At 43.7% G+C, this 24,671-nt stretch overlaps 1 protein-coding gene across 2 annotated transcripts in view; it reads left to right on the top strand.

Annotated features, from left to right (window-relative positions):
• The window catches only part of INPP5J (inositol polyphosphate-5-phosphatase J), a 115,622-nt gene that overhangs the window by 65,409 nt on the left and 25,542 nt on the right, over positions 1 to 24,671 (top strand). For both annotated transcript variants that reach the window (XM_069760236.1, XM_069760238.1), the window contains exons 3-6: positions 819 to 926; positions 1,330 to 1,438; positions 14,031 to 14,147; positions 21,537 to 21,712. In XM_069760236.1, the coding sequence (XP_069616337.1) occupies positions 819 to 926; positions 1,330 to 1,438; positions 14,031 to 14,147; positions 21,537 to 21,712 (510 nt within the window). The remainder of the gene's footprint in view (positions 1 to 818; positions 927 to 1,329; positions 1,439 to 14,030; positions 14,148 to 21,536; positions 21,713 to 24,671) is intronic.

Raw genomic sequence — 24,671 nt, 5'->3', positions numbered from 1 at the left:
GTGGCCAATCAGCTGCGGATCTGCAGGCAAATCCGCAACTTGTGCACATAGTCTGAGACTATCACAGAGCAGGTGCATTTATACGGAGACTTGATTAGACACAGGTGGATTATATTTATCATCATTAGGCATTTAGAACAACATTGGATCATTCAGAGATCCACAATGAACTTCTGGAGTGAGTTTGCTGCACTGAAAGTAAAGGGGACGAATAATATTGCACGCCCCACTTTTCAGTTTTTGAATTTCCACAAAAATTTAAAATAACCAATAAATTTAGTTCACCTTCACAATTGTGTTCCACTTGTTGATTCTTCACCAAAAATTTGCATTTGCTATCTTTATGCTTGAAGCATGATATGTGGGAAAATGTTGAAAAGTCCCAGGGAGCCGAATACTTTCGCAAGGCACTGTAGGGGAAAGTGAATAGCAGAGATGAGGTGATTATTACCTTTTTTTGTAACTTTTTGCTGGTCCCATATGGTTTAGTAGTTTTGCTGAATTAACGCAGAGGGAATTACAAAAAAATCTGTTTTCTGGAGAATATGGATTTTTGTAAAATACACAAATAATTTAATTTCACTCAGATAAATTCCCCCAACTCTAATGCTGAGCATGTGTTTATATCCAGAAATGTGACTTCTAGTTTGGGGATTCGATTTATTGCATTCTTGCATGTAATGCAAATACTGTATGATACTATCCCCAATCTACATTCATTTTTAGTTGTTTGTTTTCCTGTGCAGATTCTATCATTGTTTGACTAAATATTGTGTTCATACTTTCCCGCTATTGTTGTATATTATGTCCCTGTGCAGGGTATACATCATCACGTGGAATGTGGGCTGCTCTGTGCCACCGTCAGACCTCACCGGTCTTCTCTGCCTAAATGCTGGAGATGGCAAGACCGATATGTTTGTTATTGGGTAAGATACATCCTTAATATCCTATCCCTTAAATGTTACAATAATAAATTAAAATATCTAGCCACTTTTAAGTTCCCATATACTTTAGATAGCTGTCGGTTGATGGTTTGGTTAATCATTCAGCCGGCGTCCATCTCGCCTGAATCTCTCATACAAAAAGAAACTAGTGCTTCGGTGTTCTTTATGAAGACCAATGCCAGAAATCTCTGGCAGCAGCTTTTCTTGTAGAGAGCAAAAGGATCAGCAGTCTGAAATCGGACATAGAAGATCCTTATTTTCCCTGACATACATATTAGAGAGCCGAACCTGTCGATAATGACGGGTACGGCCACAGTTAATCTAATAGATATGTGGGCCTTTTGGGTTTTCATTTATCAGCCTGTTTCATACTATGTTTCTACAGGTTACAGGAGGTCAATTCCATGATCAATAAGCGTCTGAAGGATGCTCTGTTTTCAGATCAGTGGAGTGAAGTGTTCATGGATGTCTTGAGCCCCTTCAGCTATGTGCTGGTGAGATTTTCAGTAGGAAAGCATGTAGATCACTGCTTGTATTATTTACCGTAATATATATCGATTTCTGTCTGTTTATTGCTGTGCTTGTGCTCTCTATATCTATCTGTCTATCTATCTAGCTATCCTTTCTATCTATCCTTGTACATTTATATACACACACCCTACGATGTGGTCCAGGAGGTAAAGGTGAAGCCTCTGGACTTAATAATTGTGCTGGGTGTGCTCTGAAGAAGAAGCTGACCTACAGAGATGCTATTTGCTAAAGCGAGCTTAACCCTGATTTCTGAGCGGGCGGATCCTTGAAGTTATGCGGACCATAAAGCGTGCTGTTTGTTTATGCCCAAAAGTCTGAATACGGCTATTTTTCTGTTGACCTGATGAAGGCATTCCTGTGACTACCTCATTAAGCAGCTGAGTGAGCCGATCTACTGCTATATATATACAGCATGTATGTCTACAGCATATATTAATACTATATGGACAAAAGTATTGGGATACCTGCACATTACACCTACGGGAGCTTTTATGACATCCCAATCTAAATCCATAGGTATTAATGTGCAGTTGGTCATCTCTTTGGAACTGAATCAGTTCCCACGCTTCTGGAAGGGCTTCTCACAAGATCTTTGGAGTGTGTCTTTGGGAGTGTTTTTCCATTTCATGCAGAGGAGCATTTGTGAGATTAGACACAGATGTTTGATGAGAAGGCTTGGTTCATCCCAAAAGGATTCTTTGTGGCCCATACGGGTTCTTCCATAATAAAACTCACCCAGCCAAGCCTTTATAGACCTTTCGTTGTGTACTGTTGCACAGTCATTGATGAACAAAAAAGGGCCTTCCCCATACTGTTCCAACAAAGATGGAACCATAGAATTGTCCAAAATGTTTTAGGATGCTGAAGCATTAAGGATTCCTTTCACTGTAACTAACGGCCCCCCATACGTACTTGACCAGTGTTGTCCAGAACCGCTGATATCACAGGTTGGAACGACCATCTAATGTGTATGGGGGTGCATGATGATGGTTGGGCAAGAGATGTATATTTGATGTATAATTTCGGACTGCTGATCGCGCTATTCTCCCAGAGCTAAGAAAGAATACAGAAGCGAGCGCTCCTGTGTATGGGAGAGTCAGCTGAGATAGCGGTGGGCCAAACAATCAGCCAAAGCATTGTACAACTGTATGACATCTAATATTTTTGGCCAGTTTAAGGGACCTAGACCAACCTCTGAAAAATAACCCCATAGCACTCCTCCACCAAACTTTACACTTGCCACATTGCAGTCTGACAGGTAACGTTCTCCTAGCATTCACAAAACCCAAACTTGTAAATCAGATGCCTGATTGAGAAGTATGATTTGTCACTCCGCAACATATTTCCATTGCTCCAGAGTCCAGTGGCAGCGTGCCACTCCATATAATCCTTGGCATTGTGCTTGGTGATGTAAGGCTTGCATGTTTCTGCTTGGTCATGGAAACGTATGCAATGAAACTCCCAACACACATTTTTTATGCTGATGTTCATGCCAGAGGACGTTTGGATCTTTGCAGTTATGCTCTTCATCACTCAGTGACCTCACACTGTAACTTTACATGGTTTTGCAACTTCACGGCCACTTGCTGTAATTCTTAAATGGTTAAAATTTTCAGAAATGTCAGGAGTTGGCTTCTTACATTGGTAAAATCTTATTAGGGTATGTTTCCACGGTCAGTAAACGCTGCGGGTTGGACCCCCAGCAGCCAGATGTTACAGCATAGTGGATGGGATTTCATGAAATCCTGCGTAAACGGACATGCGATGCGTTTTTACAGACAGCAGCATGTCAATTTATCTAGCGAAGATGCTCAGTCTCCGCAAGATAAATATCACCCTTGAAATGTATTGGGTGCGGTGATTCCGCACGGTTTAATGAACACATGTGGAATCACCAGCGTTCAAAAGTCGGCAGCGCTTTGGACATATGCTGCGTCCAAAGCGCTGCCGGTTTCTGCCCATGGAAACATGTCCTTACAGTACCACAGTGGTATCAGTGAGCTCTTTAGAACAACCAATTCTGTCACATTTTAATATAGGAAGATTGCGTGACTGGGGTCTGTATTTTATACACCTGGGGAAATGGGACTGAATTAAAAACCTAAATGCAATGATACAGAGGTGTAAAAATTATTTTATCCATATAATGGTAGTTTATGTAGGAATTGCTGCCTCACTTGTCTTCTTGACAGCATAACTACCGGTAATGAAAAGCTTAAATACAATGTTTCCAGAGTAAAGTATCCTTGGCATATATTTTGCTGTGTTGCAGCTTGGTAATGCCAGAAATATAATGCTTGTAATGGATTACTTTTGGCACTGGGCTGTTTTCTGCACTATCATTGGTCAGGAGAGCTGATTACTATGAATAATACATTTGCGGTGTAAAGGAGGGGCCGGAGCTCTACTTTTAGGCTGAGGACCACATGACAGTGATTGGGCCAGGAGAGAAAAGGAAGTTTGAATTGGGGCTATGGGATTGGATCACTAAGGGGAGGGGGCAGTAAAGGGGAGTATAAAAAGGAAAAGTGTGGGAAAAGGGGCCATTCTTGGGGCTTTCCCAGAGAGAAGAATCCATCCCCACTCCCTCACCTGGTTACTGGATTACTGGATGGTGATGCCTAGCCTAGTAGCCCTCATGGGCAAGGTGAGAGCTGCGGCAGGTGTGAGAGGTGAGGCCTGGCTGGAGGAGCAGTTGTCCTGGCTGCTGGGAGGAGCAGTGCCACAGCCTGTTCCTGAAGGATATAGTCGGCGGCCTAGGAGAACGAGGCCGCCATAAAGGTTGAGCCCCGATGTGACCCCTCGTTCCAGGCATTGGCTCAGGAGCCCCTCCAGCGACCCTCCGGGCAGCAGGTGCCATCTAGATGCAAGTGATCAGGTGGCCTGGGAGAAATCCTGGCAGCCAGCCCAGGGCTTCGGGAGGAAGTAGGCCACAACGCGGGTAAGCTGCATGTCCTGCATCTCCTGGGAGGCCGGATGTCAGTCCTGCAGTGGCATGTTCCTGTTGCAGGGCCTGCTTGTCAAGTTATAGAGTGGCAAGATCTTGTGGTAGAAACAGGCATTGTAGTTGGAAGGACAGTTGGTGTTGGATGCAGACGACAAGAGGAACGAGGGCAGGCGTCTGGTCCTGGTGCTGGGGTTCCTGGTGCAGGGCCTACTGGTGACATCATAGACCAGGGACAGAGTAGAAGAGATTGGGTGCAGGAAAATAAAACATGGGCTACGATGAGAAGTCGTAAACCAGGCAGAAGGTGCAGGAACCAGCAGCAGTATGCTGGCCAGTTTAACGAGACGGCAATTGGATTACAAATACAGAGATGAGAGGTGAGGGTCAATTGGAAGACAGGATTGGGAGAGAATCATCAGGGCCAAGAGTGTCTATTGGAGAATGACTACTGTAGATTCCGGATCTGTGACTGGCAGGATTACAGCACCTGCACAGCCTATTGAGTATGGCTCTATATTTTGTCCGTTGCAGAATAATAGATTGTCAGGTTTGGGGATGGGAGGGTAGGGAGAGTCCACTTGTTCACTTTTTGAAATGTTTAGTTCCTTTCTGGAATGCGTGGCGAGGGAAGTTTCTAACATTGTCCGTCATTCATTATTTGGATGACTTTTTGTTTATAGGTCCGCCTGAGCAGGGGCGGACACAGACGATTTGGGGCCCCTGTGCAAGAAATGTGTTTGGGCCCCCCTCCTTTTATGGCTACCAATGTACAGATATACAGTATACATATATTACATAGTATCCTCTCATGTATATTGCCGCCCCTTATTACACAGTGCCCTCTCTTTTTATATAACGCACAGTCCCTTATTACAGTGCCTTCTCTTGTTATAAAGAGCACCAGTCCCTTATTACACAGTGCCCTCTCTTGTTATGTGTAACACCATCTCTTATTACACAGTGCCTTCTCCGTTATATACAGTACTGTTATTTACAGTGCCCTGGTATTTATTTCATACCGTCCTCTTTTGTTAGATATAAACTGAAATGATTGCTGATGGAGCATGATAGTTTTTTTTCTGTTGGAGAAGGCTAACAACAGGGGACACTACATAATAAAGGACAGCAACATACATAACTAAAAAGGATGCTACATAATAAGGGACGGTGTTATACATTAGTAAAGAGGAAATTATGCAATTAAGGATGAGTACTGATATATATGGAAGCCATCAGTACTCATCTGTCGGTAAGTCCACTGTGCTCCACCACACCGCCATCTAAAGTGAACGCCTCAAAGGCACAGTGGACTTACCTACAGATGAGTACTGATGGCTTCCATATATATCGATGCATAGGAAACTATGCTGTTGGAGCTTATCATCTAGACTGGTGATGCAACAGGGGAACACAGCACTGGTGCTCCTGCCTGTGTAAATAATGAAGTATGTCCGGTAGTAGTGTATCCATATGAATGTGAGATACTTCTAATAGTCCACTGGGGAGCTATTATCATCCAGTACATTCACCAGTTACCGCCATATGTGTCTATGTAAAACTTTGTTCTTTTGGGGATATAGGTCTTCCCTAGCACAGCTGGTCTATGTATAGTGCTAGAGGACCCTGTAGCTTCTGGGTAGAGGCTCTCATTAGTGGCTGCAGGGCATATTGGGGCCTCTAGGGACAGTCATCGTGGAGCGGGGGCGCCACAACGTTCCCCCCTAGGGTGTCTACCTCCGCAGCCAGGTAGGGGCGGATATAGGTGCCTCAGCTAGGGTGATATAGTTATTCCCCATCAGTTTTACGGTGTTTTAGTAGCACTTTTTTGTCTTTTTGGTTTGGGTTTTTGTTGTTATTTGTCACTATTGGTGGGGTCCGTTGCCTTGCTTTTAATTAATAAAAAATTGGTTTTATATATATTGAGGATTTCTTTATGATTTTGCACAAGTGGAATATACTCATAAAATACACATCTGTGTACTATACTGTTTGTGTGCGCATATTATACAGAATTATACTGTATATATTAAGTGCAGCAATACAAAATACAGAACAGGAGGAAGGCTGGGGTCAGGGGCCACTCTGAGCCTGGAGATATTGCATCAGTAATGGCTGGAGGCATCTGGGGTCAGTGATTACAAGCAGTGAATTAGTGCCTGTGATGCAGCTCCCCGCTATCTGATCAGTGCAGGATCAGGTTTCTCAGCCATTCACTGCAGCGACCAGGAAGCACCGAGCACACAGTCACTAAGTCACTGCTGTCATGGACACACTGCTGCTCTGCAGATACTAACCAGCAGCAGTGATAACTCCCGGCCATCCCTCACCTTGTGCTCCAAGAGATGAGGCCTTGAGGTCTGTAGCAGCTGCAGGAGACACGCTCTGCACAGGATGGATGCTGGAGCAACAGGCATGTGACAACAAGCAGAGAGGGCCCAGATGAGGAGCTTCACGGACCAGCTCAGCGTGTGTGCACAAGGGATGCTATGGAAGTTTGCAATCAAACTATACTAAATAGTTTGATTGCAAACTTCCATAGCGTCCCTTGCAGGGGCCACCCCCTGCAAGTGGAACTGAAAGCAATGCTGCGATTCTCCTGACCTGCATCATAGAGCCAGCAGCAGCATTAAGAGGAGAGGAAGGGGGCCCCCTACAGCGTCTGCTGCAGATCGCAGGGCCCTTTCTAACGCAAATGACTCTGGTATCGGCCCCCTTCCTCTCCACTTACTGGAGATGCTGCCGCTGCCTCTATGACAGAACAAGACATTTCAACAGCTGATCGGGCCCCCTCTCCTTCGGGGCCCCTGTGCAGCTGCACAGGCTGAACCGGCGGTATGTCCGCCCCTGCGCCTGAGTCAGTAGTTTGTGAGAATTTATTAGGAACCATGTTTTGGATTGCGGAGCGTTTTGGAATGCCTTTAGCTGCTGAAAAACAAAGGGACTTATCACACAGTTTAGTTTTTTGGACATTTTTGATAGATTCAGTGGCTATGGAGTGTCGGTTACCTGAAGACAAGCTGGTGTCACTAGAGCAGGAAGTGGACAGGGCGCAACGTTGACATTGAGAGAGATGCAGTCATTGTTGAGAAAATTGAATTATGCCTGTTGAATTATGTCCATGGCCCAATTTTTTTGCTGGAGATTAGTGGCAGCAATGGCGGGGGTGCTTCAAAAAGGAGCGCATAGATGAATTAGTGGTTTGGGGTATGTTTTTGAGAAATTATAACAGGCGGTCCATAATTCAGAACAAGGTTCAGAATAAGGTTGATCTTAAAGGGCCACTGTCACCCCCCTCCAGCCGTTATAAACTAAAAGAGCCACCTTGTGCAGCAGTAATGCTGCATTCCAACAAGGTGGCTCTTTTAGTTTTGTGTTCAGGTATTATTAAAATAAAGCGTTTTGAAACTCTGCAGAAATACCTGTCTTTGTCGACGGAGGCGGGTCTGAAGCCTCCTCTGTGAAGTGCCCAACAGCCGTCACTCACATCTTCTGGGGCGATGGTCGCCGCCCCCTGCGTGCTGTTTTCTTTTCAAATCCAACGCCGGCGCTGTGTAAATATTTGTGGGGCAGGCGCAGTAAGCTCTGGCTGTCTGACGTCACAGCCAGGCTTGCAGACTGCGCCTGTGCTGGCAGTGCGGCCACCCACCTCGGGAATCCCTGCTCCGCAATGTGTTATGCATTATGCACAGTGCGGGGCTAGGATTCCTGGGCATGTGCACTGCGTGTCTCAGACTCTCACCCACGTCCCCCGCCTTCCAGCCTCTGGCTATTCAGCTGAGCTCATCCTGCCGCCTCCTCCTTCTGCTCATAGCAATCGCCGGGAAAGAAACAACCTACGAAACTTGCCTGCTAGCTGGCTGGAAGGCGGGGGGCGGGGGACGTGGGTGAGAGTTGGATTTGAAAAGAAAACAGCGCGCAGGGGGCGGCGACCATCGCCCCAGAAGATGTGAGTGACGGCTGTTGGGCACTTCAGAGGAGGCTTCAGACCCGCCTCCGTGGACAAAGACAGGTATTTCTGCAGAGTTTCAAAACGCTTTATTTTAATAATACTTGAACACAAAACTAAAAGAGCCACCTTGTTAGAATGCAGCATTACTGCTGCACAAGGTGGCTCTTTTAGTTTATAACGGCTGCAGGGGGGTGACAGTGGCCCTTTAATATTTATACGGATGCTGTGGGTCGTGAAGGTTTTGGAGCCTATTGTGAGGGGCAGTGATGTGCAGGCAAGTGGCCCAGTGAGTGGAAAGAGCAAGGTTTCATGAATAATTTGACATCATTGGAGCTATTTCCAATTGTGATAGCTGTGTCAATTTCGGGAAAAGAATTTATGAATCGCATGATTAGGTTTCATTGTGATAACATGGGGTTGGTAGTTATTATTAATAATCTAGCGACTTCATCCCCACCAGCAATGAAATTAGTCAGGGAATTAGTCTTGTGTTGCTTGAAACTGAATGCTTATATTGTGGCGATCCATGTTCCAGGAATTGAGAATTCCATTGCAGATTCTTTATCTCTATTTCAGTGGGATCGCTTTTGCAAATTGGCCCCAGAGTCTCAGGATTCGGGATTATAGTGCCCGGTGCACCTGTGAAGGCTGGTTATCGAGGATCGAGATGGCTGATTTATGGTTTGGTTGCTGACCCATAAGTGCGAGGCTTATGAAGTGGCTTGGCGAGTATGGAAAAGCTGCATAATGTAATAATGTATTGGGGGAGGTCACTCTGCATAGGCATAGAATGTTTGCAGTTTTGTTTATTTAATTAGAAAAGTGGAATTGCATTGATCGGTAGCAAAAATTAATAGTTTTGTAGCGGCACTGGCGTTTGGTTTTAAACTTTGGGGACGAAAGGATATGACTAAGGAATTAATGGTTAGTCAGTTTCTAAAGGGTTATAAAAAGGGTCAGGGATTAAAGTATAATCAACGTTCAGTTTAATTTGATATTTTGGAAAGACACTTAGAGGGCAGTAGGGTTTTGTTTGCATTTTAGGGTTTGAGATGGTTTTATTTATGTTAGCATTCTCATTGGCCTTTTTTGGGGTGCAGAGAGTGGGGGAATTAGTCTCACCAACCAAAATTAAAGGAGGAGGTTTGTTATGGAAAGATATTTGTTGTTTGGATAGAGTAATGGAATTTTGAATTAGAAGCTCAAAAACCGATCAGGCTGGCAGGGGCAGAATGGTTTTGTTTGGGGGCCAGTGGCTGGTTCAATGATGTGCCCTTTATACTGATTTCAAGACTACCAGCAGCTAGTGATGGATAAGAAAGGACCCTTGCTGTTCCATGAGGATGGGTTTTTCTTTCACAATACCATTTTACAGCTGATATGCGAAAGTGCTTTGGCAAGTCGGGCTTGGATTCTTCCTGTTTTGCTTCTCATTCTTTTCGAATAGGTGTGGCAACTGAGGCGCCAGACAGAGACCTTAGATAGGAAGAACTACAATGGATATGGAGGTGGAGTTCTATTCCTTATAAGACTTATATTTGTCTTTAAAATGTAGTGGCTATAGTTGTTGTAACGTAGGCATGACTGATTTTGTTGATAATTAGATGTGTGTTTCTTTGGTTTTGTCTATTGCAGATGGAGACCCATGTTTAGCCTGGCTATTTGGACATTCTTACGTGCATTGGGGGGCCTGCTGTGCGGATATCAGACCCGAGGGAAGGCAGCTAGATTTCAAACAGTTGCCCTGATTCTTAGATGGCTGGATGTAGAGTTATGGTGTGGAGCAGGGTTTTACATGTTTAGATAGTATGCCCGACATTCTCGTTCTGCACACTGGAGGCAATAAGTGCAAAGGTACCGTCACACTGAATGATATCGCTAGCGATCCATGACGTTGCAGCGTCCTGGCTAGCGATATCATTCAGTTTGACACGCAGCAGCGATCAGGATCCTGCTGTGACATCGTTGGTTGGAGCAGAAAGTCCAGCACTTTATTTCGTCGCTGGACTCCCTGCAGACATCGCTGAATCGGCGTGTGTGGCGCCGATTCAGCGATGTCTTCACTGGTAACCAGGGTAAACATCGGGTTCCTAAGTGCAGGGCCGCGCTTAGTAACCCGATGTTTCCCCTGGTTACCAGCGTAAAAGTTAAAAAAAACAAACACTACATACTTACCTTCCGCTGTCTGTCCCCGGCGCTGTGCTTCTCTGCACTGGCTGTGAGCGCCGGCCAGCCGGAAAGCACAGCGGTGACGTCACCGCTCTGCTTTCCGGCCGCTGTGCTCACAGTCAGTGCAGGAAAGCACAGCGCCGGGGGACAGACAGTGGAAGGTAAGTATGTAGTGTTTGTTTTTTTTACTTTTACGATGGTAACCAGGGTAAACATCGGGTTACTAAGCGCGGCCCTGCGCTTAGTAACCCGATGTTTACCCTGGTTACCGGCATCGTTGGTCGCTGGAGAGCTGTCTGTGTGACAGCTCTCCAGCGACCAAACAGCGACGCTGCAGCGATCGACATCGTTGTCGGTACCGCTGCAGCGTCGCTGAGTGTGAAGGTACCTCAATAGTGTTTAGAGAACTGATTAAGTACATTTGTTTTGATTTCCTGAAGTTCTGGCTGGTGTCTCCAAAAACTGTTGTAGTATGGTCCGACATAGTGCTTAGAAGAACTAGTAGAGCAAGATCCCCAAAAGATATTAATAGGGCAAGGGTGAAACTGAATAAAGCTATTTCAGGTTTTGTAGCACATAATGGGGGTTAGGCATCATGACTTGGGGCAAAGGGAATTTTTTAATAAGTGATGGGGTACATCTGAATTTGATTTGAATTGACTTGTGGGCACTTTCCATTCACAAAGGGATGGAGCTTGCTCTGGAGTTGGTTGGGGGCGCACGCACTTGAGGTTTCAGAATGCATTTGCGGTGAGCAGGGTCCTTGGAGTTGGTGGAATTTGTTATGATGGGGAATTTGCTTGGATTGTTCTCTTCAGAATTAAATTATGATTGGATGATCTGGCACTTAGTGGGGCTCCGGACAGGAAAATACTTTGGTTTACATGTGTCGGATCTTGTAGCCCCTAGGACCTCCCCAATTCTTTCAGTAATTTAAATTTTTTGTTAAATTATTGTTGTTTTTTAATAAATGGCCGCTGTGGCCAATTATATGCAGAAAGAATGTTTCCTGTGTATAATATTATTATTATTATTATTAATAAGAAGAAGTATGGGGCTGGGGGTAAAATTAATAAAGGGATTGTTTCAATGGAACGAATTGGACCACACACTGTCATGCAAATTAGTTCATTTTACCGTTATTTACAATTCATGGTCATGTTCTTTTTTTAGGAAGTGTCTGCATGTGTAAGAGCAACTCACAGTGATTCTTGATGACAATTGACTTTTGTCTTAGGCCACGTGCGCATGCTGAGAATTTGGCTAGTTTTTTACCTCAGCCAAAAACAGGAGAGGAACGATCAGAGGAAAAGTGCAATAGAAACATGTCACCACTTCTGTATTTATCACCCTCTCCTGGTTTTGGCTTACTGATACTGTTAGTGCTAGCGGAACGTACCAAATAATATTAAAGAGGATATACGGTGCAATCGTAGCCCTAGGTCTACCGTGCAGAGATGACACTTGCTGCTTAGTAATGACGGACAGTATATGGCGGTATAACGAACACACGCGGGTTAACTTCACCCAGTATGTAGGAGGCGAACCCTGTTGCGTCACAGGGCCGCAATACCACAGAGTGAATGCTAGTGTTTTGGTCACAGGACCCTGCACCAAGGACACAGGGTTAGAGTCCATCTAGACTCACTAGCATTCGGTGCTGCAACTGCCATGCCAGGCACAAACTAACTGAAGATTTACTGCACTAGGTGCGTACAGCGCCGCTCTGGCAGACTCCACTAACCACCCTAAGCATGTGCCAGGAAAGCGCACTATTTGTGCATGGTGCCGCTCTGACGGACGCTGCTGTAGACACAGTACTGTCGTGCATTGTGCTGGATGGCACAATCTGGCGCTAGTTAGCTCCAATCACCCACACTCAGACAACAACATTAGGGAAGGGGATCAATTTAGGAGCTTTCATCAGATTGCATGCACACATACACCCATACATGATTCTCGATTTATACTAGCTCATGGCCGAGCGGCCATGCAAACCTTTTATAGCTGCGTCCTTCCGGGACTTTCCCCGTAGTCCAATCAGGACCGCTTCAGAACCTGAGCATGTGACCCCCGACCTCTAATGAGAGGTCGTCCCACGGGCATGCTCAGTTGACAAAAAGCAGAACTTAGTCCCTGGATCGTCTGCTCGCCGCTGATTAATGCTGGTTATAATAGCCGAACCTGGGACAGCAGCAGTAACCAGACGCTCAGCATCAGCTTGAGCAAGATGCTGGGACTGACATCTCTGCTGAGCAGGCTCCTCTGCGACTGGGGAAGAATGGGAGACCGCATAGGACATGGTTCGAGATTCCCCCTGTGCAGCAGCGGGAACTCAACACCTAACAGATACTGATGCAAAAAACTCCCCCAATACACAACGTGTGCATGTGGCCATAGACGTAATTTAGCCAGTTTAAATGTAGTTATATGTACCAAATAAAATGAGAGGCGCCTATATGCTACATTAGAGCTCTTTATATTCAGTTTCTTACAGTTCCTGGGTGTCCTGTTGAATGAAATCTTTTAGTAGCACTTATCCATTATATGCGGTGACACAATGGAATGACTTGCTGATGTACGGTAACTTGATTTGTATTGATTTACTTGTCCGATTAACGTAAATGTGTGCGGAGACTAGAGAAGATGTCTGGTGGAAGCAGAGCCGTTCAGCAAGTCTTTGGAACTGATTCATAATTGCATTTTTTCTAGTGTTTTGACTTGAATACCTCTCAATGATCTTTTAATTCACAACAAATTCGTCAAATGATATGCGCCTTTTTCAAAGTTGTTTTTTGTGGTTTAGTTTTCTTTCTGATTTTTACGTCAGTGCGGGTTTTCCAGATGTTTTTGACTGTTTCATCAACTACGACTTTTTCTGAAGTCACAAATGTACTCTAGTCCACCCCTGATATGATTTAATGTGCATCTGATATTTTGGTGCAATTTTTGCCCCATTTTGCAAAACGTGCAACTTTTTGTGCTAAGAAGTCGTAAAACAAGTCAAAGACAGGGAAAAAGAGCATTTTTGATTTTGCACAAAATTCATGTAGCGTGTTCAGATATTTGAAGAATTTACTGCAATGACTACCGCAAGGCAAAAAAAGCTTAATGAAAACCACAAATGATAAATTGGGGCCTTAGATAGGGGCTTTCTCAACAGCCATAAGGGCCCCCAACTCATTATGCTGTAATGTAATCAATTCAGAGAGGGATTGGAGTATAGTTGTGCCAAATTGTGACTTTTGAAAAAGTCATATTTGATGAATTAGTCTAAATCGTTTGATGAATTTGTCATGAATCAAAAAGTCACTGAGTGAGAAATATTCAAGACAACTAAATTGATGGAAAAGCAATGATGAATTGGGCCCAGTGTTATCTGTGACATATCAAAGCACAGCAAGGCTTCAGTTGTTACTCATATTTAAAAATGCGCTTTTTTTTGTTTTTCGCACAACGATTTCATTTGCTGTCTGATTTATTGTCATAGGTCAGCTCTGTGCGGATGCAAGGTTGTCTTCTGTTGGTGTTTGCAAAGTATTTCCACCTTCCCTATCTACGCGATGTACAGACGGACTGCACAAGAACTGGCTTAGGGGGTTACTGGGTTAGTATACTGCATTAGACTATTAGTCCTACTGCATGCCACGACTGCAATGTGAAGAGTCTGTGTACCGAATATTGCATTGTATTCCCCTCTAGAATCACTGGTTCTAGAAGGGAAAAGAGCCAATGTTGTCCAATAAGATAAAGCAGGTGAAATAAGTATTAAACATGTGACCAGTTTTCTACGTACATTTCTAAAGGTGCTATTGACATGAAATTCTCACCAGATGTCTGTAACAACCCATCCAATCGCCACAATATACAACAGAAAATTCCAGTGAATCTTTCCTATTTGACAATTAAAACCATTTTATTCTTTCATATTTAAAATAATCCATATGGCAGAAGTCCTTAATATACACAGGGGATCAAAAAAAGGGCACACTGCTGCTTTATGCGTGCAGACTACGCATTTCGACCTTAGGTCTTTTTCTAGGTCCTGTGTATATTAAGGACAAAAGAAAGATTAAAATGGTTTTAATTGCCAAGCAGGAAAGATTCTCTGGAATTTTCTGTTGTATATTGTGGCTACTTAATCATGGGTGTGCCTCTCCCATTTAAATTCCATGCGGCTTCCTGGCAGTGAGTAGATCTCCAAAGGGCGACAGACCGGGTGAGCTAGCTACAACTTTTATTATTTAGACAACCCATCCAATCAACACAGGCAAAGGAATCAAGCCATAGATGTCTATAAATTATGTGTAAAAATGAGAAATAATAAATAGAAAAAAGTATTGAAGACTCTCTTATGAAAATTCAATTAATACTTTGTTAAAGAGCCTTTTTTGGTGATGACAGCTTCAAGATGCCACCTGTATGGAGAAACTAGTCGCATGCATTTGTCAGGTGTGATTTTGGCCCATTCTTCCACACAAACACTCTTCAAATCCTGAAGGTTCCGTGGACTCCCTCTATGAACTCGGAGCTTTTGTTCCTTCCATAAATTTTCTATCTGATTCAGGTCAGGTGATTGGCTGGGCCATTCTAGCAACTTTATTTTCTGTCTCTGCAACCAATTGAGAGTTTCCGTGGCCGTGTGTTTGGGTTCATTGACTTGCTGAAATGTACACTCTCGTGTTATCTTTAGCATCCTGGTAAATGGCAGCAGAATGTGTCGGTATGTTTATCTATATGCAAATTGCCTCTTCTGAGAAAAAGAGGACTTAAACTCTATAGCGCCACCTGTTGGAAGTAGCGATCCTACAAGTCACAATCAACTCTTTAACGAGTCGTGCAATATGACTTAGGATAAAAGCCAAATTAGTATCTCAATTCGCAGACACGGTGTTTCGGGCTGTTGGCCCTCGTCAGTGCGAAGCATGAGAACTAATTTGGCTAGGTGAGAGGCTCTGGACTGGGGTCTAAGGGGTATCGTTTCTCCTTATGGAGAGTGACATACCATCTCTGGCTTGTCATCCTACCTTCAATCAGATGAAGTTTATTAGTGCCTTATGATGAAAAACAGCCCCATTCCATGATGTTCCCATCTCCAAACTTCATTGTTATTGTGGTGTTTTCGGAGTGATATGCAGTGCCTTTTGGCCTCAAAACATTGTATGTATGTATTATGGCATCCAAAAGAGTTTAATTTTGGTCTCATCTGACCAGATTATTTTCTGCCAGTATATCAGAAGGCTTGTCTTAATTTTGTTGAGCAAACTAAACGTGCATTTTTTTTTTCAGCAATGAAGTCTTATGAGCGTGCATACAGGAAAAGGAGGTTGAGTGCATTACTTGGTTTTATTTGGTCCTTGGCTCTCGGACAACTTTTCTGATAATTATTTTTACTCCTCTGTCTGAAATCTTGCAGGGAGCACCTGGCTGTAAGTGGTTTATGGTGAAATGATGTTATTTCCACTTTCGGATTATGGTCTCAACAGTGCATACTGAAACATTCAGCAGTTTAGAAATTCTTCTCTAACCAATGCCATCAGTAGGATTTGCAACAATAAGGTTGTTAAGGTCTTGAGACTGCCCACTGGTTTTACCCATCATAAGATGTTTCTTTTGTGGGACCTTGGTTATGAGACACCGTTTTATAGGCTATCAGTTGAACCAACTGATATTATTTGCAGGATTGCATTCTAAATACTGATAGATTTTAGCTGGGGTCATGACTTTTTGCACCTCTCTTTCTTCATGCGTTCAATTCTTTTTCCCTGTTATAGTTCTCATTATTACACATAACTTACTATATGGATATCTATGGTTTGATTCATTTGCCTGTGTGGATTCGATAGGTTGTTACTGACATCTGGTGAGAATTTCATGTCAACAATAGTAATAATAATTTTATTTCTGTAGCGCCAACATATTCCGCTGCACTTTACATTTTAGAGGGGACTTGTACCGACAATAGTGAATCAAAAGACGTGGGCACAGCTACTAAGGTGCACGGGTAGTTTCCCAAGCTTTATATATAGATAAAAAGAACCCGGCACTCAACTTTAGTCAAATTGATGGTTTTTTATTTCGTAGTACGAAAAACGTTTCGGCCTGGTCTGGCCTTCGTCAGTTACTACAATGTTGTAAAGAAAATAGATAATAAGTACATCTGTGACTACATCTGTAAATACATCAGTGGATACATACAGTGTAAGATAAATAAATAAACGGAATAAAGAAAATGAACAGAACAAACAGAAGCAAACAAAAGTATATACAGTGTGTCAAAAGGTCCTGGTATGGCGATGTTAGGAACCAACAATATGAGGAGTACACTAGTAAATCCCAGCCCCCCTGGTGGTGAAAGGGTATGGAGAGTAAAGTGCCCCGTATCGTACCGTACTGAGAGGTGTCTGGGAGAATGTTGAGGGAATACTCCAAAAGGTGTGGTGAACTCCAAGGAGATCCCTAGGAAGGAGAAAAACCCCGTGGTAGGAGCTACTGTCAATCAGCTATAGTAAGTCCGTACCGGAAATATGAGAGGCCCCAGTGAGTGCTAATACCTTGAAAAATGTAAGCCTCCGGTCAAAAGACGCGGCTGCAGATACTGCTGCAGGCTGTGGAGAAGGAAGGAGTGAAGTCAGGGTACATGTCAGATGGCGAAGTAGCCAAGTGGTGTGACATGCTGGGTGGCGACATAGCCCCTGAGGAGAGAATTACCTGAGGGAGAAGAGGGTCCGGACGCGGTGTCCACCGCTGTCAGAGGGGCTTACCCGAGTGAGGAGACGCCAATGCGGCGTTCCTTATGTGCGCGCCGGTCCAACCGGAAGTGATGTACCGGAAGTGACCGCATGTTGTTACCCGCGATTGACAGGAGTGAGCCGGCCAATCGGGTGACTCCACAATAGGGAGGCGGGACATAACAAGGTGTGCACTGTGAAGTGTAGCAGAGGAACAGCCTCAGATGGTACGGAATAGTGATAGCAGCGCTGAAAAGGTGGAGGTGGGGGTTATTCATATCATATCCGCTGTGACCCCGTGGATAGGCAGAAGAGTCCTGGTGGCTCAATATAGGCGGCTCTAGGAAGATAGATAAATATGTTAGAGATATGCATATAATAAAAAACAGGATAAGTATGTGATTAATATGATAAGTATGCAATAACAACCAAGTCACAATGCACATAATTGACAACTGTGAGTATCAAAATGTTAGAGTCCCTAATATTGAGACATCCCTATGCAAATTAAGTAAAAGAGACAAGGTCATAGTCCCTATTAAGACCTTTAGGATGCAGGGTATCGAGGGTGTGGATCCAGAACGCCTCCCTACGTTTTAGGGAGGCTAATCTGTCACCCCCTCGTCTGGGCGCTGGGACCTGCTCGATTACCTGGAACATAAGTTGAGAAATGTTGTGGCCTTTCGATATAAAATGTTGTGGGATGGGTAGGAGCGTGTTGCCACACCTGATCGTGGACTTATGCTTTGAGATGCGTTCCCGAATGGACCGGGTCGTCTCTCCCACATAAAGCATGCCGCATGGGCACTTGATGAGGTAAATTACATAGGCCGAGTCACAATTGAAATAGTTCTTAATAGGAAACGATCTGCCGGAACGTGGGTGGTGAAATGAGCTGCCCTTAAGAACATTGCTGCATTGGGTGCAGTGGAGACAAGGGAAGGTCCCTAGACGAGGGTTCTGAAGGAACCGTTGGGTGGGTGCCTTTTTGTCTGGTCCTACGTCGGCTCTTACCAGTGTGTCTCTTAGGTTACGGGGTCTTCTAAAACACGGGAGGAAAGGTTCCTTAAACTCCGGGATGTTTGGGTGGGCAGTTGTGAGTAGATGCCAGTGTTGGCGTATATTTTTATGGAGAATATAAGCAAAAGGGTGGAAGGAATGAACAAATGGAACACGTTTATTAGACTTTGACCTGTTGTTAGGGTTAGGTGTCTGGGATTCTTGAAGGAATGAGTTAGGATAACCTCGTGCATGAAATTTGGCTTCCATCTCTGAACTCTTTGTGTCCGTAGCTCGTTATCCGAGACTATGCGGGTTACCCGCTGGATTTGGGATTTAGGGATCGCTTTTTTGATGGCTCTGGGATGTAGACTCTCAAAGTGCAATAGGCTATTCCGGTCAGTGTTCTTTATGTAGATATCAGTGCTTAACCTACCCGTGTGGTCTTTGATGACCACTGTGTCCTGAAAATTCATTCTGTGCAGGTCATGAGCCATGGTAAAGGAGATGCCAGGCCACGCGGTGTTAAGGAAATCCACAAAGGACCGGAAGGACTCCAACGTGCCGCCCCAAACGCAAAAAATATCGTCTATGTAACGCTTCCAGAGTAAGACGTTCTCTTGGAAGCGTGAGTCAGGGTAGATGATGCTCTCCTCAAAATCTGCCATATAGCTGTTAGCGTAAGGGGGCGCCACGTTGGAGCCCATTGCGGTCCCCCGTATCTGTAGGTAGTATTGGTCCTGGAACAAGAAGTGATTTGAATCGAGAACCAGTGTGAGTAGTTCCACCACTAAGTCAATTTGTTGCTTATGGGTCCCTGTGGTAGATAGAAGTTTTTTGATAGAATTAATACCATCCACGTGGGGAATGGAAGTGTATAAATCTTTTATACACTTCCATTCCCCACGTGGATGGTATTAATTCTATCAAAAAACTTCTATCTACCACAGGGACCCATAAGCAACAAATTGACTTAGTGGTGGAACTACTCACACTGGTTCTCGATTCAAATCACTTCTTGTTCCAGGACCACCCTTTTGCTTATATTCTCCATAAAAATATACGCCAACACTGGCATCTACTCACAACTGCCCACCCAAACATCCCGGAGTTTAAGGAACCTTTCCTCCCGTGTTTTAGAAGACCCCGTAACCTAAGAGACACACTGGTAAGAGCCGACGTAGGACCAGACAAAAAGGCACCCACCCAACGGTTCCTTCAGAACCCTCGTCTAGGGACCTTCCCTTGTCTCCACTGCACCCAATGCAGCAATGTTCTTAAGGGCAGCTCATTTCACCACCCACGTTCCGGCAGATCGTTTCCTATTAAGAACTATTTCAATTGTGACTCGGCCTATGTAATTTACCTCATCAAGTGCCCATGCGGCATGCTTTATGTGGGAGAGACAACCCGGTCCATTCGGGAACGCATCTCAAAGCATAAGTCCACGATCAGGTGTGGCAACACGCTCCTACCCATCCCACAACATTTTATATCGAAAGGCCACAACATTTCTCAACTTATGTTCCAGGTAATCGAGCAGGTCCCAGCGCCCAGACGAGGGGGTGACAGATTAGCCTCCCTAAAACGTAGGGAGGCGTTCTGGATCCACACCCTCGATACCCTGCATCCTAAAGGTCTTAATAGGGACTATGACCTTGTCTCTTTTACTTAATTTGCATAGGGATGTCTCAATATTAGGGACTCTAACATTTTGATACTCACAGTTGTCAATTATGTGCATTGTGACTTGGTTGTTATTGCATACTTATCATATTAATCACATACTTATCCTGTTTTTTATTATATGCATATCTCTAACATATTTATCTATCTTCCTAGAGCCGCCTATATTGAGCCACCAGGACTCTTCTGCCTATCCACGGGGTCACAGCGGATATGATATGAATAACCCCCACCTCCACCTTTTCAGCGCTGCTATCACTATTCCGTACCATCTGAGGCTGTTCCTCTGCTACACTTCACAGTGCACACCTTGTTATGTCCCGCCTCCCTATTGTGGAGTCACCCGATTGGCCGGCTCACTCCTGTCAATCGCGGGTAACAACATGCGGTCACTTCCGGTACATCACTTCCGGTTGGACCGGCGCGCACATAAGGAACGCCGCATTGGCGTCTCCTCACTCGGGTAAGCCCCTCTGACAGCGGTGGACACCGCGTCCGGACCCTCTTCTCCCTCAGGTAATTCTCTCCTCAGGGGCTATGTCGCCACCCAGCATGTCACACCACTTGGCTACTTCGCCATCTGACATGTACCCTGACTTCACTCCTTCCTTCTCCACAGCCTGCAGCAGTATCTGCAGCCGCGTCTTTTGACCGGAGGCTTACATTTTTCAAGGTATTAGCACTCACTGGGGCCTCTCATATTTCCGGTACGGACTTACTATAGCTGATTGACAGTAGCTCCTACCACGGGGTTTTTCTCCTTCCTAGGGATCTCCTTGGAGTTCACCACACCTTTTGGAGTATTCCCTCAACATTCTCCCAGACACCTCTCAGTACGGTACGATACGGGGCACTTTACTCTCCATACCCTTTCACCACCAGGGGGGCTGGGATTTACTAGTGTACTCCTCATATTGTTGGTTCCTAACATCGCCATACCAGGACCTTTTGACACACTGTATATACTTTTGTTTGCTTCTGTTTGTTCTGTTCATTTTCTTTATTCCGTTTATTTATTTATCTTACACTGTATGTATCCACTGATGTATTTACAGATGTAGTCACAGATGTACTTATTATCTATTTTCTTTACAACATTGTAGTAACTGACGAAGGCCAGACCAGGCCGAAACGTTTTTCGTACTACGAAATAAAAAACCATCAATTTGACTAAAGTTGAGTGCCGGGTTCTTTTTATCTATTTGTACCGACAATAGACATCACAGCATAACAAAATATATTTTTTACTTAGAAAATTGGTGACGTGTTCAATACTTATTTCGCACTCTGTATATGATTTAGCAACTTTTACGTGTGTGTGTGTGTGCGTGCACACTCAAGAAACAGAAATCCATATATCACTGTGTAAGAAAACGACAATGTACTTGTCTTCCATTATCACTATTGTGGTTGGTAGTGTGTATGTGTCCTTACGACTCAAGTCGGTCCGCTTCATTAGGACATGTTCCCATAATGCCCACTTCTAGCATTGCCTCACTTTTTTGGTGTTCTGATTGCTTTTATTGTTTGTAGGTCTGTTTGTGGAATTTTAGCTGCTCCATTTTTGCTTCCATTTTTAGGGTAACAAAGGTGGCGTTAGCATTCGGCTGTCCCTCTTTGGACACATGGTGTGCTTTCTGAACTGTCACTTGCCAGCTCACATGGAAAATTCTGACCAGCGTGTGGACAATTTTGAGAGTATTCTGCATCTTCAGCAATTTCAGGGTCCCCTGGCGAATGGTGTCCTAGATCATGAGTAAGTTCCTGGTCTAAACATGAATTTTAGAGTTTGAATGATGTGCCACTATAATGGGTAATCATGTGAAACTTTCAGTTAGTTCTAACAAGTGTAAATGGAGATTCCAAGAAGCCATAACATTGATGGCTTAGGGTAATTAATAGCCAGATAAATTAGATGCTTACTGCTTATGAGTAACAGATATACACACGTAGTCAAAATTGTTGGTATTCCTCGTTTGCAGTGATTGCCTCAAAAGGTTGTGCAACACAATATTAAGATAAGGGTTCCATCATTTCTGTCCAGGCCTATTTCATCAGTTTTATTTTTTTTTTTAATTCTGTGGAAGCATGGTTGAACAGCAATGTCTGACTTTCATTTGTTCATTGTCATAGATCTTTTACTTATTATTACTTTTGTCAGATTCAAGTTATTTCTGTGACCATTGTTTTTTTTTCTGACATTAAACGAGGGGCACCAAAAATTTTGACCACGTGTGTAGTTCTTGTTGATTAATATTCATTGGCTCTTTGCTGTTTCCAAAGGAACTATATATTACAATGGATAAAAAAAATATCTTTAGGAGTTAAAATAGGAAATTGGCATAAAGTACAGTGAAACTGTCTTTGGGTCATGCTTCCATAGACATCGGCAGCATTATAGACAGACTTCCTGGCTACGCTGAACTGTGTTTTAGACCTCATTCATTGAGGGGGTAGAGGTGGGGTTCTGCATACAAGTAAAAAAAATAGATTTTTATCCATTTTTGGTGCACTTTTGCAGTATGCACAAATATTTTTTTTTCATAGTCTGTCAATTAAATTGTAGAAACCAGGCAGCTCTCGAATGACACACAGCAAGAACATGTGTGCGCTGTTTGTTGTTTTTTTTCATGAACCCATTGAGGTGAAAGGATGAATTTGATCCATGAATCAGATCAAAAACCAACATGCCCCTGTTTTTTGTTTTCTCCTTTGCAGACACTTGGTCTGCAGAAAACAACATAGACCTGTGAACAGCCCCTTTTCCTGTAATGTGTTCTATCTGTGAAAATCTCAAATACAACAAACACGTACATGAAACATGGACGTCTAAATGAGGCCTTGAGTTGCACAGAAAACGTCAGAGATGAATTTACCAAGGCTAGTACTGGTACTTTATTTTTATATAGCGCTAACATATTCCGCAGCGCTTTACAGTTTTGCACACATTATCATCGCTGTCCCCGATGGGGCTCACAATCTAAATTCCCTATCAGTATCTAAATTCTCTATCAGGACCTGGAGGAAACCCACGCAAACACGGGGAGAACATACAAACTCCTTGCAGATGGTGTCCTTGGTGGGATTTGAACCCAGGACTCCAGCGCTGCAAGGCTGCAGTGCTAACCACTGAGCCATTTTCTGCGCCAATCCCCCCAAAGGTTTGTAAAATAGGCAGGGCTTAGTAGGATGGAAGAGGCCTCTGCAGCATGACAAATTTACTATAATTTATGCTCAAAATTGTCATGATTGGCATAGATTTAAAGGGGTTTTCCTACAAACAAAGTACATTTGAATCAATATTTGAATCAACAGGTCTTTGAATAATAATAATTTTCACAATTGGATGTGTTTAAAAAAAATGTTCCCATGCTGAGGTAATCTTATAAATGTGCCCCTGCTGTGTACTGTGTAATGGCCGTGTCTGACCGTGCAGGAACATGGTCTGATCACACCACAGCTCCTGGGCAGAGGGGGGAAGAAAAAGATTATACAGATAGGACAGCAAGGGGCACAGCTGATTTTTTTTTTTTTCAGGTAAGATTGCTTGCAATCAGGCAGTGAAATGTTTTGCCTCACAAAAGAATCAACTGCAATCCCTCACTGTAATATATGTATACTTTTTTGCTTCCTCCCCTGCCCAGGAGCTGTGGTATAATCAGACCATGTTCCTGCAGGGTCGGACACAGCACTTACACAGTACACAGCAGGGGCACATTTATAAGATTATCACAGCACAGGAATATTTTTAAACACATCCAATTGTGGAACTGATTATTATTCCCAGATTTACTATTTAAAATGATTATGTTTGTGGGAAACCCCCATTAACTATCTGATAAGGGGATAGATACACTGGATTTATAGAAAGCAGTATGCCTACTTATAAAATGGGAGCATGTTACATTAATTAACTTGACATATGAAATGTTAGTCATAATACATTCTCCTCTTTTTTAAGAATTCCAGCCCTAAGGACAAGCATTGCATTCAGCTCCTCCTCTCGATTAGGGAATGTGCCCATAACAAATTTTTCAGGGAGTTTCTGTCTGAACACCGCCTTATAATTCGCCTCTAACCCACAGTAAAAAATGAGTGTAACATGTCAAAATGATGCATATGCACTTGCTCAGTTTGTTATTTAGGACTTCTGAAACCTTAAAGCATTTAAAAGAGGTAAGTAATGTGTACATTCTTCAGACTGCTTTATTAATAATAATAATAATAATAATAATCTTTATTTATATAGCGCCAACATATTCCGCAGCACTTTACAGTTTAACAGCTTCAATCACAACAGTCATAAGTAACAATGTTAACAATACAATAAGCAACACAAGATGACCCTGCTCGTGAGAGCTTACAATCTACAATGAGGTGGGGGAGATACAAAGTACAGGTGTGTATTTACAATGATGTATTTACAATGATGGTCCAGCCATCTTCAGGGAGTGGGGATAGATGGAGATAGTGAATGGGCTACACACAAACAAAATAACTGATTAGGGAACATGATAGGCCGCTCAGAACGAATGTGTTTTGAGGGAGTGCCTAAAACTATGCAAATTGTGGATGGTGCTAATTTCTTGGGGTAGAGCATTCCAGAGGATTGGCGCAGCACGGGAGAAGTCTTGTAGTCGGGAGTGGGAGGTATGGATTAGTGAAGAGGTTAGTCGAAAGTCATTTGCAGAGCACAGAGGTCGGTTAGGCCGATA

The sequence above is a fragment of the Ranitomeya imitator genome, chromosome 1 (assembly GCF_032444005.1).
Source record: "Ranitomeya imitator isolate aRanImi1 chromosome 1, aRanImi1.pri, whole genome shotgun sequence".
In the NCBI taxonomy this organism is placed as follows: Eukaryota; Metazoa; Chordata; class Amphibia; order Anura; family Dendrobatidae; genus Ranitomeya; species Ranitomeya imitator.
The sequence above is the reverse complement of the archived record's forward strand: the minus strand, read 5'-3'. Positions and strand labels throughout refer to the sequence as shown.